Raw genomic sequence first — 20,428 nt, forward strand, 5'->3', positions numbered from 1 at the left:
GTTCTCTTCTCTAAGCCCGCAGCCTGCCTCGTCACTGAGGTTTGGCTTTATAAAACTCCAGGAAGCCAGTGCAAAGCTCTCTCTGCCCGAACTGGTCCCTCTTGTTGGGGGAATTTAGGACTCTGTGCTGCCCTCTAGAGCATTTGTTCTAGTCTCAAATCTGTAGATCAATCCAAGATCTGATGCAAAACCTAGAACAATAAAGCCTTTCCAACAGGCACATATTAATAGTGCAATGCAGGCTACGTTCCTTGCCGTTAGGTTCTGTTTGCTGCTAATGGGGTCCATTGTGCCAATGACCTAGACTCTGGCTGGTCTCTAGCAATTATGCCCCAAATAAAGCCAGGGTGAGCTTGCACAGCTGAGGAGAAAACTTATTTTGAGGAAGTATTTTTTGACTCATTCTGTTTTGAAAAGACGAGTGTGAAAAAAGAGATGGGTGGGGTCACCCCCAGTGGGGACCATGCACTTGTCCTCAACCTCAGTTCAGTTCTGTTGCTGACGTACTATGGCTGCAAGCTGCCAAATGCTGCTTCCCTCTGCTTATTAAAGAGTCAAGCAACCCATCTGATTTACCGAGTAGAGCTCGTTCAAGACCTTCATCAAATCATCTTGGAGCTGCTGGCCGACTTCTTTACTCTGCAAGGAAAGAGGAATGAAGGTTAATTGGGAAACAGAAGAGAGAGGAGGGAGCAATGAAGGCAAAAGCCGCACTGGCTCTACAAATAACCCAGACTCAATTAAGGCCCATTATTTAACCCAGCAAATCAGATAACCACTCCAATCAGACCCAATTATGGTCAGATTACTCAAAGAGTTTTAATAAAATGAAATGTGCCCTTTCTATAGCCCAGCAAAGGCAATTGCATAGAGGGAAAAAGGGTGGTAGCCTTTGATTTTTCTATTGGTCCCCGAAGAGCAGGACTGAAAGCCACATCCTACCTAGCAACTGTTGTTAGGTGGAACACGGTTTCTCAGATACTTGCAGTCAAGCATTCCAGAAGATTTCAAAGGAAAATAAGATGTGTAATGGGATGAAATAGGAAAAAGTATATAAACATCCAGGGACTTCAAAGTCCCTAACTAAATAGAAAACTCCAAACAGGATGGAACTATATTTCTTACTTGCTTTATTTCTACCCGAAACTCACAAGGCAGCGATATCTCAATATTGACTGCCTGCGAGATTAGCTGTTACTAGATGCTGAAAATCTATGTTAAGGGGTCTCCAACTAGTTAATCTTGAGCAGTGATGGCTCCTGGGTTCTTTGCTGCTGCCACCCAGGGCTGACATCTAACTACATAGAGCAGTAGAAATAAAGAATAGGGCTGGGCACGGTGGCTCACACCTGTAATCCCAGCACTTTGAGAGGCCGAGGTGGGTGGATCACCTGAGGTCGGGAATTTGAGACCGGCCTGGCCAACAAAGTGAAACCCCGTCTCTACTAAAAATACAAAAATTAGCCAGGCGTGATGGCACATTCCTGTAATCCCAGCTACTCAGGAGGCTGAGGCAGGGGAATCACTTGAACTCAGGAGGCGGAGGTTGCAAGGAGCTGAGATTGCGCCATTGCACTCCAGCCTGGGCGACAAGAGTGAGACGGTCTCAAAAAAAAAAAAAAAAAGAAAAGAAAAGAAAAGAAAAGAAAGAATGAGGAAGCAGGAAGGAAACTGTCACACCTCCTATACTAAGTGTTATATGCCAAACCTAAGAGGGCTAACACTGATTGGCAGCATGGGTCATTGAGAGGGAAACCCCTTGTTTTATCTTTTGCCAGCTCCTTCTAGATCTTCCCTACTAGAAATTTGGATATCAAAATGCCATCCTAACAGAAGTTATAATACTGTCTCCCATCCCTCCCACCATGGCTGCTAGCTCCCAGACAAAAAAAGGAAGGTCTTTCATGTCAGATACACAATCATTTAAAATCTTGCTTTTTTTCAAGATACATATATCTCTACTTAAAAAATACTTTTTTTCTGATTACAAAAGTAATGTATGTTTATTATAATAAGGAAACTAGGAAACCTCAAAAAAGAAAACAAGTAACTCTTAAATGCCTACCACTAAGAAATCATCACTCTAAGGGTTGTTATGTACTTTTCTAATCTTCTCTATTTTTACAAAATTGGGATTGCATTATAAATCCTGTTTTGTAACTTATTCGCTTAAACATATGTTGTAAACATTTCCACATGTATTATTCTTCTATAGCATTATAATACATTATATTGATGCAGCTCCCATTCTTTTTTTTTTTTTTTTTTTTTTTTTTTGAGACGGAGTCTCGCTCTGTTGCCCAGGCTGGAGTGCAGTGGCCGAATATCAGCTCACTGCAAGCTCCACCTCCTGGGTTTACGCCATTCTCCTGCCTCAGCCTCCCGAGTAGCTGGGACTATAGGCGCCTGCCACCTCGCCCGGCTATTTTTTTGTATTTTTTAGTAGAGACGGGGTTTCATCGTGTTAGCCAGGATGGTCTCGATCTCCTGACCTCGTGATCCTCCCGTCTCGGCCTCCCAAAGTGCTGAGATTACAGGCTTGAGCCACCGCGCCCGGCCGCAGCTCCCATTCTTGGACATGTACTTTACTTCTAAATTTTTGTGATAAAAAATGCCATATCACATTACTTTGTATATGATCTAATGCACACACCTTTCATTATTTTCTCCTAGAAATAACATTGCTGGGTCAAAGACTACCATTTATACCACTAAAATGCCTTTGAGAAAAACGGTACCAATTTAAAATAACACCAATAGCATATATGAATGTTTATTTCACATTTTATTGTCTTGACAATTTGATGTGGTATCCTCCTGTAATTTGCAGTCCTTTGATTCTAGTGAGCCTGAGCATTTTAAAAAATGTTTATCAGTCATTTTCATTTTTCTTTTATAATCTGTCATTTTCCTATTAAGGTGTTCTCTGCCCATTTTTTCTATTAAGGTATTCATTATGGAATATAACCTATGTGTAGCCTCTGTCATGACTAGGCATGAATTTTTACATCTGATAGTGGGGAAAGGGGTGGAAGGAGCCCTAAATTTGCAATCATAAGATTCTCTTTCTATTCCTGGCTCCTGCATTACCAAAGAGATAACTCTGGACAACCTGGTTAACCTCTTTGGCCCTCTGTTTTCCCTTCTATAAAATGAAAAGCTTCAGCTAAAACATTTCTAAGGTCTTTTCCAACCTCTGCCATTCTATGATTCTACATGATCTTCTGCCTGGCTTCTAGAGTCCATATTATCTTCAAACATCACTCCCTTTAGTGTACCGCTGGTTGGCTTAGAAGATAATGAGCAAGTTCTCCTAGGCGACCCAGATGCTCTACAAAATGGACGGGTTCAGGGGCATCTTGCCAGTCTTAAATTTACCATTCCCAGGGTCTCTCATCCAATGACCTCAACTGCTGGAAGAAGTCACAAGAGGGAATGCCTTTCATCTGTGATCTCACATACCAGCCTCTCCTTTCCATTGAGAGAAAAGCTGAGCTCCACTGAAGCAAGAGGCCCAAGGAGGTGAAGTGAGGCAACATGACTCACTCCGAGCCCCAGAGTCAGCAACAGGGTCAGGAAGTGACCATGAGTATCACTTCCCACTGCCCTGCCCTCCTGCCTCCGGGCCAGCTCCCCCGCTAGCCTCCTATCGTTTCTTAACTCCTCCTTCTGTTTGAATGGCAGAGGTTAAAGGAGAAAGCTCCTATTCCTCTACCCTGTTGCTTACCCATGACTTAAATAACCTAGCCCCAGAATGGGGGATGGGGGAAGAAGAGGAGGGAAAAGAGTAACCAAAAAAACAGCAATTAAGCCCAGGCAGATGTTTCCTTTCATGTACTGATTAGTTGGGAGGACCACTCAGCGATTATCCCTGTTTATTTGAACAGGCTGCTGAAGTGATCTGACTTACCACTCCCTCTGGCTGAGGGTTGGGCTGGGAATACATGTGTAGCGAGCCCACTTAAAATGTACAATACAGCCTCTAGCAATCAGGAGAAATTCTGACACTAGGCCAGAGGCAGGAAATTGCCAGTGTCTCTCCTTTCACAGATGATAAAAGGCTATTCGTTCTCTGTTTCAGAAACCTTAACTGTGTGCCTTTGGGGGAAAGCGTGGTCCCAGGAAGGGCTTCCGTGCTGGCCACTGCAGCGGGGTTGACAGAGCTGGTTAGCCACAAGGGGGCCCCACCCAAAGACAAGGGGGACATTTATTCCCGGGAACAACAAAACCTGATGAGGCCGAGTACATGACAACGAAGACTGTAGAGCTTTTCTGTTCTCTATAAAAAGGCAAGGGGTTTCTAGACAGGGAAGAAAAAGAGAATTTACAGAGCAGTCTTTGTGTACTAACATACAGCCTGCATCTCTTTTCTTTAAAATTTCTTGGAAGAGAATGAGTCATCTAAACATTGCAGGAAACCAAATAGAAGTTGGGGGAAAAAATTACTTTGGACAAAGTTTTTCTCTTAAATGTTTGCATAGTAATCTTTGCCTGGAAAAAAAAAAGATGCCTAAATTTAGAATAGAGATGTGGCACAGTTAACAATGCTGGTTCTATGGGATGGGAAGTGTGATGGTGTGCCCAGGCTGGGATCTCTTATTTTGAAACTCACCACAACCGTTTGGCCAGAGTGTGTTTCACGGGGCGTCCACTCTGACTGCTGCCAAGGAGGGGCTGATCAGAAGACAATGAGATTGCAACAGCTCCTACCAGTTTTATGCTGACAAAATGGGTAGGAAAGCTTCATTTTCCAACAGATAACAGCATTGGAAACAGAACTGAAACGCACAGTGTCATTTCGTCTCCCCAAGACAAGACTGTAATGTTCCAAAGCCTCCTTGCTCACAGAAAGGATGTAACAGCAGATATGTACGGAAACATGAGAATCCTAGGCATCTGGGATGCCTGGCCACTGGGCTGGTCACTCTTCCTTGGACCTCTTTAAATCAGCACGTTTCCTGAGCTTGGATGGGTTTGTCTTTCAGCGTTTCCCAAAGAACACCAACTATGAAAGAGATTTCAGACCTGTTCTCAACAGGGAGGTTACTTGTTACCGATTCTCTAGTTATTTAGATCAGCATTCATGTGCTTTCCAAGTTGGGGGGGGGACTGTTGTTTATTGGTTATCTACATCTCAAAGCTGTATTTTTTGACAGGCACAAAATTACCTCCTATTTGTATGAAAGAAGAAGAAAAAGAGGAAGGCATGTCTCTGCCATGTGGCAAGAGCTCATTTCAGCCCCATCCCAAGGCTGAGCCTGTCAGCAGGTAGGAACAGTAGGGTCATTTAGTTCTCTGCCATTTAGCCTGTATCAGCAGTTTTCCAAAAAAGAATCTAGTTTTCAAGGGCACATATCTCCCCCACAACCACTAGTATCCCCTCCCCACCCTAAAGATTGTTCAGAGACCAACTGTTAAAAAAAATCCAGTTTAAAACTGAATTTATGTTACAGATTTCAGAGGAAAGGAACACGACCCTGTATTAAGCTCTGGCAGCAGAAGCACCACCATACATAAGGTGGTGGTTTCAGAAGCATTCACTCACCACTTCAAAGAGGCCACATTTCAGGAGCTGGCGCTTTGCCTGAAATGCTTTTGGTGGGGAGGAGAGCGCTAAAAGGAATGACTGTTTAGTAGCACGGCCAGTGCTAGGTGATGGTGAGCACTGTGTCTGGTCCTCTCCCTCACCTAACTTGGACCACCAAAATAGGTGGTACAGTGTGAGGCTGTATGCTGGTGTGAGGCTGTATGCCGAGGCTCTGGGGGTTCAAGGGGTGATGATCCCGCAGGTCAGAGCTGAGAAATGACTTCTAGATTTCCCCTCCACCACACTACCTGCATATATGCAAGCAGAGCTCTTTCTATTCAGCATTCATTCATTGGTTAGGATACCACGAGTTGGCTCTGAGAAAGATCAAACTCCAGTTAGGAACTTAAACTACGTGAAGCCCAAAGATGTATAAAACACAAATATACTTAATTGCAAAACTTTTATAGAGAGGTAGGCTAGGAGATGCCACAGTAGGGACACCAGAGGTGCTTTTGCCTTCTGAAGACAGGTTAGGCTAGGGTGTTAAAAAAAAACAAACAAACAAAAAAACATTTTTTATTGCAATACAGCATAATATGTGTCTATAATAAAAGTACTTATGTGTCTAGAGTTGGTTCCCTCCGGTGGGTTCTTGGTCTCGCTGACTTCAAGAATTAAGCTGTGGACCTTCACAGTGAGTGTTACAGCTCTTAAGAGTGCTGATTGGTGCATTTACAATCCTTTAGCTAGACACGGAGAGCTGATTGGTGCGTTTTTACAGAGTGCTGATTGGTGCATTTTTACAGAGTGCTGGTTGGTGCATTTACAATCCTCTAGCTAGACAGGAAAGTTCTCCAAGTCCCCACTCGACCCAGGAAGTCCAGCTGGCTTCACCTCTCACTTATGTGCTGTCCATTATGATATTTCCTATTCTTTTATCTTCTTTTTTTTTCTTCTCTTTCTTTCTTTTTAGATACAAGGTCTTCCTCTATTGCCTAGGCTAGAATGCAGTGGCATGATCATAGCTCACTGCAGCCTTGAACTCTTGGGCTCAAATGTCATGTGATCCTCCTCCCTCAGCCTCCCATGCAGCTGGGACGACAGATGTGTACCACCACACTGGCTAATTTTTTAAATTTTTGTAGAGATGGGGTCTCACTGAGTTTGCTCAGGCTGGTCTCAAACTCCTGGCCTCAAACAATCCTCCTGCCTCATCTTCCCAAGTAGCTGGTAAAGGCATGGTTGGCTAATTTTTTAAAAACTGGTTTTTAGAGATGGGGTCTCGTGATGTTGCCCAGGCTGGTCTCAAACTCCTGGCCTAAAGATCCCCCCACCTCAGCTTCTTAGAGTAGCTGGGATTATATTCTCGAGCGACTGTGCCTGGCCTTCTCTATTTTTTTTATGTCGGTAATAACTCACTAAATTTATTTTACAACTCATTAATGAGTCATTATACACAGGTTTAAAAAGACCGGATATATACAAAAGTCTGTACTTGAGGAATTAATAAAGAAAATAGTGGTTTAGGGACTGTAGCCCACTAACTTATTTAGAAAGGAGCTAAAATAACTTGCCTTCTTGAAGTGGCTGATCAGATGTTTCAAAGCAGGTTCAATTATTGAACGCTGGCAAGGGAGAAATGGCTGGATTTTAGGGAGTGAGCAGTAAAGAGTCCATGAGCAAATATTTATAGAACATCTATGAAGTGTCAGGCACTTGTGGTCTGAATGCAAAACAGAAAGTTTAAAAGTTTACAATCTGTTGAGAAAGATGGACATTAATCTAACGTCTGGGCCCATCAGAATGCAATTCTTCCAATCTCAAAGGTATTACCAGAAATGGAATATCTTAAGTTAGTTTTTTAGTTTAAGATCAATTTTTTTTCCTGTCCCAGCCAAGAGGTTTCCACACCATAACCTAACTCCACAGAAAGCTAGATATTGAATCCAGCTTGCCAGAAAAAAAAATCTGATTTCAAAAAATCCAGCTATTACATAGTAAATTCTTTGAGTTTGCCTTTCTAAGTTACTAATGGATATTTCAGGTTATAATGATCCAGCTTCAGTATTAGTGACTCCCAAAGCAGTCACATTCCATTTTTATAGAATCCCTTGAGCTTGTAAGCACCATAAAAAATAATCTCACCAGAAGCTCCTTCACTCAGGAGTTAATGGATATAAACCATCCTAGTGACAAAAGTTACATTTTAAAAGAAAATGTCAGAAACTTGACATAGTCTAAGGTCCAATACCTGTTTCAGGATTCCTCTTCTGGAATATGAATAGTTTTTGAATTTGATTCCTGTTTAATTATCTGAAAAACTTAGTCTAAAAAAACCTCAAAGCAACTACAATATGAAACCATCTAAAGCTAATGGAAGAGATAGGTTTTAACTTTTTAAGCATTTTTCTGAATCCTCTGTGGTACCCAGCCCACTGCTTTGTGCACAGTGGCCATAAAATAGTAAGTTGCTGAATCAATGAGGTCAAAATTTAAACACTATGCTTTCACATAATGACAAGAACTAAACAATATAGCTGCATCTCATCATATAAATTATTAAAAGTGGAAACTCCATCAGAGGTTAGCCACAATGAGCTCCCTTTGGTTATGGTTCACCAATGAGCCCTAAAAGTTGAAATAACTTTTCCAGGGTCAGTAGCCTATCAGGGACTATATGCAGTATTAAAAGAGAGCTCAACATGTAGGCTCTGGAGCAGGAATTAAATCCTACTTCTACTCCCCAACTGATGACCTTGGGTAAATTACATTTAAATACTCTGTGCTTCAGCTTCCACATGTGTAAAATAGGATAATAAGAGTAGTGAGATAATCCATATAAAGTGCTTTAAACAGAATCTAGCACCTAGCCTGTTCAATAAATGTTGGCTAACATTAATATTAGAGTCCAGCCCCCTCAACACTCACTTGAGTGTTCTTTCCACAGCACTATGCTGCCTCCTTACGTACTCTCAAACACGTTAAAGATGCTATGTGGAATTGTGAAGGTCCTGGAAACTACTTCCCAGGCAGGACTGTAGCTGAACCCCTCCAATGGGCTCTGTGGGCCCAAAGGGAAGAAGGTTCTCTGTTTTTCCTTACGCCTGCTGTTGCATAATCTTTTTCCTCCCCAGTTTCAGTAAGAACTAAATGACTCTGTAAGAAATAATTCAGCTTTCCTGAGGAAAGAAAACAAAAAAACAAAACTCCCCAAACAAAACAAAGAAAGATGATAAAAAATGCTTAGCAGAAAGGAAGAAATGATGAAGGTAGGGGTGGCAGAATGAAAATAAGGAGGATACATTTACCTTCTATTCCTCCAGATCGATTAAACAGAAAAGATCCTTCTTGGCTGTACAACTAGGAAATGGTTAGACTGTGGGCATAAAGGAAACATCCAAAGGTAGGAGGTTCCTCACTACCTACGTCACAGAATACCAAAACCACCCATCAAGTTCTGGTTCAGTGAAATCCAGGACCCCTCTCCTCTAGGACAGAAATGGCTTTCTGAAAGCCATTTCCTTAAGTCTTTTCCAGAAGCTCTGGAATGTGTGAGCAATAACACTTGATAACCCACAAGTAATGCTAGTGGCCCTGGGAGAAAATCCATTCCTTGGCATGACGTGAAATCCATGGACTCAGCTCCTATCCTCTGTGAATGCTCACTAACAAAGCTCACTTTGGTCTCTGACCAAAGTCTCTTGTCAGGGACAGGCATACTCGGGACAAGGGTGGGAGTTCAGGGGAGTTCAGGGTGGGGTCAGGAAGAGGCTAAAGGCCCTCTGCTCTCCCAGTCTGAAACACAGTCCTATAACAATCTGAATGTTCTTCCATGGTTGTTCCAATCTCTTTGAATGACCTATCCTAATACTAAGAAAATAAGATCAAAACAACATCCCTTAAAATAAAACAGACAATCAAATCTAAGCTTTCATTTCTTAAACTACCACTGTGATCTTTGTCTTGGCAAATTTCCATCTTTTACTCTTTTGGATAATGATTTGGGTGGGGGTGTAATGTCTTCAGGCCCTGATCTCTCATGCCAAAGCATTTCTTGAGATCATTCTTAAGATGAGTGATCACCCCATTTCCCAAGCAGGACACTAGAAGCACAGAGTAGAAATGTTATCTAGGTGACTGTGGGTATTCTTGAGTAGACCAGGACATAAGGGACAAAAGACACAAAAGCAAACAGGCAACATGAGAGCACAAATCTCTCAGCAGCTGTAAAATGAACGAAGGAGGAAAAGCAATCAATGGCTTGGAACTGGGAGAGAAGGCAGGAAAAAAGAGCCAGAATGATAAGGTACTTGAAAACATATGCCCTCCTACAATAAGGAAATCTAGGAGCTGGGGGATGGGAAGAATGCCTGTATGGCTCCCAGATGGCTGGGCCAGGAGGAGGCTGGAAGAACAGGAGTTAATAGAGCTCATCTGAAAGTTGGGAGTGTGAATGCCAAGAGGAGGAGGGCAGCCTGGTAGGAAGTAAAACAGTCAGCAGCACTTGTACAGGAAATGCCTGGGGCACTGGGAAAATCGCTGATTAAATACTTTTAAGAAAGAGGAACCCAGCAGCAAAGCCAATTCATGTGTGTAGTTTTAGAACACTTGGGAGTAGCCTTTAGAATCAAGAGAGGAAGAGGCTCCGGAAGGTTATGAAGACAGCATTTTCTTGACACCTCAGGTGCCAGGGTTGGACCTAAGAGGAGCACAAAGCCAACTTTGGGAGACTGAGTAAATCCCTTTACTGACAGCAATTAGAATGCATTGCCTAGGGACTGGGATGAAGATCTGAGCCTGGATCAGCTACAGTGGTGGTTTGCAGCCTCTTGTCCTTGTCCACGGTAAACACATGGGTAGCCATTCCCATTAGTCATGGCCTACATACAGTTGAAAAAAGAAAAATCAATATTCTTGGGGGAGGATACCTTCCCTCTTGGCCAGTACCCCACTCCCACTGAAAAATCAATGAATTGTGAGAAAAAGAAGGTACAGACTTTGGAACTGGAGATTTCCAGTCTCCAGCTCTAATTTCTCCCCTAAGCTCTTCGATTTTTCCTCCCCATTTCAGGTTTAACTTTATAAATGTTCCATGTACGCTTGAAAAGAATGTGTATCTACCCGCAGTTGTCAGGCACAGTATCCATTTATATCATTTAGGTCAAGTTTGTTGTTTTTCAACTCTTCTGTATTTTCACTGACTTTTTTGGTCTGGTTGTTTAATCATTCACTGAGACAGGTGTGTTAAATCTCTCATTGGGGTTGATCATTTATCTAGTTCCCATTTTAATTCTGTCCCATTTGATTTACATATTTAAGGCTACGTTATTAAGTATATATTTCCTCCTGGAACCTTAGTCTTTTTAGGAAATGTCTCTCTCTCTTTTGTTTTTTTGAGACGGAGTCTCGCTCTGTCACCAGGCTGGAGTGTAGTAGTGCCATCCAGGCTCACTGCAACCTCCGCCTCCCGGGTGCAAGTGATTCCCCTGCCTCAGCCTCCCAAGTAGCTGGGACTACAGGTGTGCACCACCACGCCTGGATAATTTTTTGTATTTTAGTAGAGATGGGGTTTCACCATTTTGGCCGGGATGATCTCGAACTCCTGACCTCAAGTGATCTGCCCACCTTGGCCTCCGAAAGTGCTGGGATTACCGGAGTGAGCCACCACGCCCAGCCTGGAAATGTCTCTATTTATAACTAAAAATACTTTTGGCATTAAAATCTACCTGGACCGCCTGGGCACAGTGTCTCAGGCCTGTAATTCCAGCACCTTTTGAGGCCCAGGTGGGCAGATCACTTGAGGCCAGGAGTTTGAGACCAGCCAGGCTGACATGGTGAAATGCAGTTTCTACTAAAAATACAAAAATTAGTTGGGCATGGTGGCGCACACCTGTAATCCCAGCTATCTGGGAGGCTGAGGCAGGAGAATCGCTTGAACCCGGTAGGCAGAGGTTGCAGCAAGCTGAGATTGCACCACTGCCCTCCAGCCTGGGTGACAGAGGAAGACTTGGGGAAAAAAAAAAGGAAAGAAAGAAAGAGAGAAAGAGAGGAGAGGGAAAGAGGGAGAGGGAGAGAGAGGGAGAGGGGGGAGAGAGAGGGAGAGGGGGGAGAGAGAGGGAGAGGGGGGAGAGAGGGGGAGAGAGACAGAAGGAAAGAAAGAAAAAGAAAGAAAAGAAAGAAAGAGAAAGAAAGAAGGAAAGAAAGAAAGAAAAAGAAGGAAAGAAGAAAGAAAGAAAGAAAAAGAAAGAAAGAAAGAAAGAAAGAAAGAAAGAAAGAAAGAAAGAAAGAAAGAAAGAAAGAAAGAAAGAAAGAAAGAAAGAGAAAGGAAGGAAGGAAGGAAGGAAGGAAGGAAGGAAGGAAGGAAGGAAGGAAGGAAGGAAGGATCTACCTGGCCTGATTTTATTGTAGCTATCTTTTCCTATCAATTTGCTTTAAATCTTTCTTTATCCTTATATTTAAAGGTATCTGTTCTCTTACAAGCAACATACACTCCAGTTTTACTTTTTAAAAATCTGTCTTTAATTTGCATTAGTCAATTTACACCTTATATTATGGTTTAAACCCACCAACTTGCTAATTGCTTTCTATTTGTCCTGCCTCTTCTATGTTCCTTCTATGTTCCCCTTTCCTCTCCTTTTCTACCTTCTTTTTTTCTTCCATTCAGAAAATTCACTCTTGTTGGCATACAGTTCTATGTGCTTTGGCAAATGCACAGAGTTGTCTAACCACAACTCTGTAATTAATCACCACAATTAAGACACAGAACGGTTCCATCACCCACCAAAAACCTCTTGTATCCTGCACCTTTGTAATCAAACTCTCCTCTACCCTTAACCACTGGAAGCCATTGATCTGTTCTGTATCTCTATATTGCCCTCACCAGAATTTATCTTTCCTTGAGTTATTTTTTTATTAATTGAATTTGTCCCTCTCTTAGATTGGTAGAGATACTATTCTTTGAGTGGTTACCAAAAATTACATGCATCCTTGAATTGCCAACATCTAATACAAATTACTACTTTTACCACTTTCTGAAAATATCTTTAAACCCATTTCCCTACACCCACCCAGACACAGATTCTATTGTTGATTTCATTGTTGCCATTTATATTAATTTTATACATATTTAAAACCCCACAGGGTCGGCCTGGTGTGGTGGCTCTTGCCTGTAACCCCAGCACTTTGGAAGGCAGGAGGATCACTTGAAGCTAGGAGTTCAAGACCAGCCTGGGCAACAGATAGACCCTCTCTCTACAAAAATAATAATAATAATAATAAGCCAGGCATGGTGGCACATACCTCTTGTCCCAGCTGTTATACTTGGGAGGCTGAGGTGGGAGGATTATTTGAGCCCAGGAGTTCAAGGCTGTAGTGAGCTATAATTGTGCCACTGCAGTCCAGGCTGGGCAATAGAGCAAGACTCCATCCCTCCCACCCACACATCTAAAAAAGGAAAACCCCACAGATGATTATTAGTGTTGTTTTTAACAGTGATTATTCATTTCAATCTATATATATATTTTCTTTTCTTTTCTTTTTTTTTTTTTTTTGAGATGGAGTCTCACTCTGTCGCCCAGGTTGAAGTGCAGTGGCGCGATCTCAGCTCACTGCAAGCTCCACCTCCCGGGTTCACGCCATTCTCCTGCCTCAGCCTCCCAAGTAGCTGGGACTACAGGTGCCCGCCACTACACCTGGCTAATTTTTTTGTATTTTTAGTAGAGACGGGGTTTCCCCATGTTAGCCAAGATGGTCTCGATCTCCTGACCTCGTGATCTGCCCGTCTTGGCCTCCCAAGTGCTGGGATTACAGGTGTGAGCCACCGCACCCGGCTGATCTATATTCTTACATATAGTTTCTGTTGCTCCTCATTCTTCTTTACCGCATTTCTAAGATTCTATTTGGGATCATTTTCCTCCTGCCTAAACATTGCCATTTAGTATTTCTTTTAGTGCAAGTCTGCTGGCGATATATTTTCTCATATTTTTCTTGTCTGAAAACATCTTTAGTTCACCTTCATTTTTGAAGGGTATTCCTTTCTACACTTTCATTCCATTGTCATCTGCCTTCTATTGCTTTTGTTCAGAAGTCAGCTGTCAACCATGCTGTTGCTCCACTGAAGATAATAAATCTTTTTTTACCTCTAGCTGTTTGTATTTTGTTTGTATTTCTCCTATTTGGGGATCATAATGCTTCAGTCTATGGCTTGAAGTCTTTTCTAGTTTAGGGAAATTCACAGCCATTATCTCTTCAAATACTGCTTCTATCCCATTCTCTTTGTTCTCTTCTTCTGAGACTTCGAGTAGAAGCATGTTAGGCCTACTCACCCTATCCCATAAGTCTCTTATGCTCTTTTCTGTATTTTCCATCCGTTTATCTCTCTGAGCTTCAGTATTGTTTTCTGACCTTTCAGTTCATTAATTATTTATTCAGCACCTTCTAATCTGCTACTTGATTTACACATTGAGCTCTTTTAGTTACTGCATTTTTTGTACTAAAATTTATTTTTTAAATTATTGAGATGTAATTCACACACTGTACAATTCATCACTTCAAGGTACACAATTCAGTGGCTGTTAGTATATTTGCAAGGTTGTGCAACCACCACCACTATCTAAGTTCCGAACATTTCATCATGCCAAAAGAAAACTCAAACATGTTAGTAGTCACTCCCCATCTCTCCTTCCCCCAGCTCCTAGCAACCACTAATCTACTTTCTGTCTCTAGAGAGTTGCATACTCTGGAAATTTACTACAAATGGAATCATATAATATGTGGCCTTTTATGTTTAGCTTCTTTCACTTACAATGTTTTCAGGGTTCATCCATATTGCAGCATGTATCAGCACTTCCTTCCTTTTTATGACTAAGTACTACTCCATTGTATGGACATGACACATTTTGTTTCAATTGTATAGGTATGCCATACTTTGTTTAAGTTTGTTCCATAAATCACTTCATTAACATTTGGGTTGCTTCTACTTTTTGGTTATTTTGTATAATGCTGTTATGAACATTTGTGTACAAGTTCTTGTGTGAGCGTATGTTTGGAATTGCTGGGTCAAAGGGTAATTCTGTGCTTAAGTTTTTGAGGAATTTTCAGTTTTCCATAGCATCTGCACCATTTCACAATCTCACCAGCAAAGTATGAGGGTTCTGATTCCTCCACATCCTCTCTGAAACTCTTCTTTCCTTTTCTTTCTTCCTTTTTAAAATTATAGCTATCCTAGTGGGTGTGAACTGGTATTTCACTGTGGTTTTGATTTGCATTACCCCAATAAATAACAGTGTCAAAAATGTGCTTGTTGGCCATTTGTATACCTTCTGTGGAGAAATGCCTATTCAAGTCTTTTGTCCATTTTTAAACTGGACTGGCCATCTTTTTGTTGCTGAGTTGTAAGAATTCTTTATATATTCTGAAAATTAGACCCTGATGAGAAATATGATTTGAAAATGCCTTTTCTCATTCTATAGCTGTCTTTTCATTTTCTTGAGAGTGTCCTCTGAAGCATAGAAGTTTTTGATTTCGATGAAGTTCAATTTATTTATTTTTTCTTTTGTTGCTTGTGCGTTGGTGTCATATCTAAGAAATCACTGCCTAATCCAAGGTCACGAAGACTTATACCTATATTTTCTAAGAGTTTTATAGTTTTGGCTCTTGCATTTATGTCTTTGATCCATTTTGAGTTAATTCTTTTTTTATTATTTCCAGGTTTGTTCTTATAATTTAATTTCAAAAACATATTAAACACAGTTAATTTAAAGTTTGCATCTGTTAACACCATTACTAGTATCTCCTGTGGGTCTAGCTTTTTCTCTTAGCTTTTGGTCACAGTTCTTATTTCCTCATAGACCTAATTATTTACAACTGAGTGCCAAACATCATAATGAAAAATTATGAGTGATGTATTAGGTCTAGTATGATAGTGTCTTTCCATAGTATCTTCCTGTAGAGAGGATTTAAATTTGTTTCTAGCCACTGGCTATCCTAAATCACCTTAATCCAATTAGAGGTTAAGATAATTTGAAGCTAGGCTTCAGTCTCGGTGAAACTGCCTTAGTCTATTTCTGGCTTATCCTTACTTCTTAATTGTATCCCTTTGGTGTCTCAAAGCCTGGGGAATTTTACCAAAGCTACCCCTCCTGGGCCTTAAATTCCCATATTTGTCCTGCTAGCCCTACAAGTCTATTAAACACTCTGCTCAGCTTTTTGACACTAATATTTTCCAAAATGGCAGAAGCCTCTTCAAGGAAAGCAGCTCCCACGAAGCAAAAGGATTGGTCTGAATTTTCTTCTAGAAAAGCTGCCATTTCTAGAAGCACAACTCTAAGTTTAAATTTTGAAAACAGATTATCTTATGTTTATTTGTAGCCATCACCAGGCCCAGTGCAATTCTGGAAACCTAATAAGAATGGAAATATGCTTTGTTTGATACAATGAACAGATACTGGTGATAGTGAAGGCTTGCCACACTTATGTTTTAAGTTGTTCATTTCCCAGGACGTGGTAACCAAAGCATTCTGGTAAAACAAGAGAGAAGCAAGCCTGAGGTTTTAAATATGGTTTCACATTACTTCCTTAGGGACTTTTCAAAAACCACACTCCATCAAACAGAAAAAGGAGGCTAAATCTACCTCAAATAAAGGGCATCTCTGAAATTAGCTGAGTGATTAAGAATCCAGATACTAATCTCAGAGATCCTCTGGTGACCACCAAATGGAGGAAGTCTACAAGAAATTCTAAAAATTGGCACATATAAAAACTCTGTATGGGGCCATCTGGGGTCTGAGAAAGATCTGGGCATCTAGTTCCTGAGCATATGTGAAAATGTCAGCTTCACCAGCCACCTCAAATTCTGTAACAGCACACTGGCTTTTCCTAAGTGGCACTAGCAGAAAAAAATTTAAAGAAGTAATCACTGACTTCAAATTCTCTTTCCAATAAGTGGCCATACGCTGTTCATTTCTCCTTCATGATATGTCTGGCATCTGTCTCCTTTTTTTCATTCCTCCTGTCACTGCTACAACATCTCAGGCTCTTATTACCCTGTCCTGGAATTAGAGGCCCAGTCTTTTGGAAACAGCAGCAATATTTTATCATTTTCCTATAAGGAGATCTTCCATCATTCCCTAGCACTCTCAGAATGAAGTTCAAACTCCTTAGTCTGGCATTCGAGGCTCTTTTCGGCTTTGTTTCAGCTGCTCTCCTCATTAACACTTTGATTTAGCCAAACTATTTTTACTCACCACCCTCTGAAGAGTCCTCACACATTCCTGTGCTCTCCTTCATCCTGAAGCCTGTTCTTCCATATGGAATATCCTTTGACTCCAGCTCCCTCTCTGTGCTCACAAACTCTGTACTTTTTCATCTTTAATTACTAAAATCATTTTCATTCACTAAAACCCCAGTTCAAATTTCACCTCTCTACATCTCTCTGCACAAAAAGCACTTAGTACTTACAGATGCTAAAGCTTAGAGAGGTCAAGCAATTTGTTCATGAGAACTACTACTAATTGGTGAAGTTGGAATTGAACTCATAAACTCCTTCAATGCTATTTTGTCTTATCTGTATTCTCCTAATCTTATACAATACCTTGCATATAGTAAGCAACTAATAATTATTGAGCAAAGATGGGGGGAAGAAAGGTCATAAACTTTCACCGCAAGAAAGACATAATACAAAATAATATTCTTGATGTATCAGTTTTTAAATTCCTTAGATATAAATTCCTGCTGAAAAGGTTGTGATTCCATCTGTTAAAAAGAGAATCATATAAGCAGAGCTATAAAAATAAGCTGCTAGAATATTCTGGTTAAAGGAAAGAAATTTAAAACTTAATCAGCTTTTAAATCCATCTGCTACATTGGGATTGTTGGCAGTTCAAAGGGCAAATGGCAAAAGCATGTCTCATCAAGCACCCTGGCCACAGTGCAGATGGAACTCAGCCAAGGGGTTACCCAGTTAGAAGGCATTACTGCTTTCCCACTGACCCAGGCAGTCCTGTGGAAGCCTTCAACAGCCCATGTGTTCTTTGCTTTGGTCTTGGGACTTAAGGATAAATGAGATGAGGATGGTGGATAAATGACAAGGGTAGGCACTGTCTTGGGGGCACTGCTTCTCATTCTTGCCCTACAGAGTTCAGGCAACATCCTTCTTGGGGAGCCCCAAGGAAGGGTGTGGAAAGAGGCTGAAGACAATGGGTGCTTTCAGGAGTCCCCTTAATACCCAGAGAAGCGAGGAGCAGAGCAAAGGTTCAAACACTCTCCAAACACAAGGACCATGATCAAAGAATTGCTTGCTGTAGTTACAGCAGAAAGAAAGCAACAACAGGCGTTCCTGCATTCCTGCCTTTCCATGCCAGGCTGTCCTCTCCCCATGATTGTCCCCACCCCCCAAATCCTGGGGACAATTGAGCTGTGTCTCTGACATGTGTGGAGCTGCAGGTCACAGCCATATTTAACGAGAACATTCATTCTCCACAGGCGCTACAGGGCTCCTCAAAACACCCTTTGTGTCACTGTGCCTTTCTCTCCACCCCCCTTGACACTAATTTAATCAAGATGTCCTTCTAGCTTGTAGATGGGGTGGACTCGTCAGTTCCGCATTCCTCCTGGCCTTAGGGCTTTGCAGCCAAATATGTAGAGCTGAAACCAGCAAGTTGAGGAGATGGGGTCAGGGTCTCCAAGCCAGAGCATGCAGACCTTCTGGGTAAACCCTAGGCATAAAGAGTGTACTAGGTCTGTGGTATGTTTTTACAGTTTTTAGTTAACACTAAATATTCTGGAGGAGTTGAGAAATATTTTCTTAGGCAAGTATGTACACATTTAGAAGCATTTTCTTTTTTAAAGCAAGAAAAAAGACACAATTTTATCTCTATATTTTTGGACTCATCAGTACTGTTTCTAGAATGCAGAATTAGAAAACAGAGCTCCTTGTAACAAATATGGCCTGTCCTTTTTCTCCTAGTCTGCACTCTCCATAATTTTGCAAAATCTGAAAACTTCAATTCTTTCCCAAGAGCCAGATTTTAATTCAGATTTGCCTTCCTTAGCTGTTTCTCTAGACCACAGTCAACATCCAGAAGAGAATGTCAAAACTGCGGTAGGGATTTTAACCAATAAGAAAAATAAAGAAATAAACCATCTAGAACCCTGGGTCCCCACCCAGGTTACCTGATTCCTGGTCTAATGTTCATTTCCTATGCTGTGGTAGCTCCCAAAGAGGGCATCACTGCTCATCAGTACCCCCACCCCACCCTGAGTTGATTTGTGGATGCCAAGCCAAACATTTGAAGCGTGAGTATTATGGGCCAGAAGGAGTCAAATGCATTTGAGGAGGGCATGAGGCAGGCCCAGAGAACTCAGACAATCTATCTTAGGAGCTGATTTGAATGTGTGTTGAAATTCCTCCGTCAACCACAGATCCAACTGTCATGACCTCCCGCCTGGGACATGTAACCATTCCTTCCATCATCTGCCTGCCAGTTTAATCAGCTCACATCAGCAGCAGCAGAAATATATTCAAAGGGCTATTGTTTCATGACCCACAAGGGCATTTTCAGAAACCCAGTAAGACTCCAGAATGTAAGAGGGGTGTACCCTCTATAGATTTTGGAGCAAAAAGCTCAACTCCCTGTCCTTAACTCTTTCTCCTCTTGCCTAGGTCAAGTAGACCATTGACCTGGGGTCAGGACCAACCCTAAGTTCTTAGACCAATTTCAAAGTTATCTTTAAGTAATTTTATAAACCAAATTAAACTCCCAGTCATAAAAAACTGAAAGGCTTTTTCCAGCTCCCTTACAGAGCTATACTGCAAAAATTCACCACCCTCAAATCAACAAACATATCCTCCATGTTGTTTCTTAAAGTAAGAACTGAGCCACTTCCCTTTTCCCCTCTGTCTTTTTGCTGGTTTATTTTCTCTCTTTCTCTGGAAAAGCCAATTAAGAAATGCTTCCCAGATACTGTCAAATCATAAGAACATGGCCTACAGCTCTAGGTTTTGTATTGGGGCAAAGAGCAGGCATTCTGAACCCAAGAAGGGGATACTGCTAAGCCAGAAAGTGGCAGAAGTTTGGGGAAAGGGCTAATGGAAGCAGCCTCTGGGCTACGCAGAACACCATCTCATTTGCTCACATCCTATAACCAAATGATGAGTACATCCACACTGGAGATTAGAAATAGCTCTTGGTTGAACAACAGGAATTTGGTCCAGGAGAAGCAACACCTTGTGAAACATCATTTAATGAAACCTACAATATGTTTAACAAAGTCAGCTATTCTTAGAAGAGCAACCCAGGGCCGGGTGCAGTGGCTTAAGCCTGTAAACTCAGCAGTTTGGGAAGCCAAGGTGGGTGGATCAACTGAGGTAAGGAGTTCGAGACTAGCCTGGCCAACACAGTGAAACCCTGTCTCTACTAAATATACAAAAATTAGCCAGGTGTGGTGGCACACACTATAATCCCAGCTACTTGGTAGGCTGAGGCAAGAGAATCCCTTGAACCTGGGAGGCGGAGGTTACAGTGAGCCAAGATCACACCATTGTACTCAGCCTGGGTGACAAGAGCAAAACTCCATCTCCAAAAAAAAAAAAAAAAAAGAGCAGCAACCCAGAGGTTATATAGATATCTGTTAATCTATAAAAACTGTGATATTCCCCCCATTTCAAAGTTTTTCCAGCATTTAAATCTATAGTACAAAATGTAAACCCTGCTTATTGATTCCAAACATAGCCTAAATGGCTCTCCCATCTTCTCTACTCCTCCTCTCACTGCCTTAGATCAGAGCCCCTCTCTTAAATGAACTACTGTAGTAACTTTTTCCCTGTTCTCACATCTCTCTGACATCCAAACATTTCAGAGTAATCTTTCTAAAAGGCAAATCTGTCCATGGTACTCTCTT

The 20,428-nt window shown here is 41.5% G+C and overlaps 1 protein-coding gene across 9 annotated transcripts in view; it reads right to left on the reverse strand.

Moving 5' to 3' along the window:
- SRGAP2 (SLIT-ROBO Rho GTPase activating protein 2) overlaps positions 1–20,428 on the reverse strand; it is a 250,078-nt gene that overhangs the window by 79,105 nt on the left and 150,545 nt on the right. For 8 of the 9 annotated variants that reach the window (XM_050762753.1, XM_050762745.1, XM_050762815.1 and 5 more), the window contains exon 5: positions 577–639. In XM_050762753.1, coding sequence (XP_050618710.1) covers positions 577–639 — 63 coding nt within the window. Of the gene's footprint in view, positions 1–576; positions 640–8,838; positions 11,032–20,428 lie in introns of those variants that run through there. The other variant, XM_050762772.1, reaches the window with a different exon arrangement.

The sequence above is a fragment of the Macaca thibetana genome, chromosome 1 (genome assembly GCF_024542745.1).
Source record: "Macaca thibetana thibetana isolate TM-01 chromosome 1, ASM2454274v1, whole genome shotgun sequence".
In the NCBI taxonomy this organism is placed as follows: domain Eukaryota; kingdom Metazoa; phylum Chordata; class Mammalia; order Primates; family Cercopithecidae; genus Macaca; species Macaca thibetana.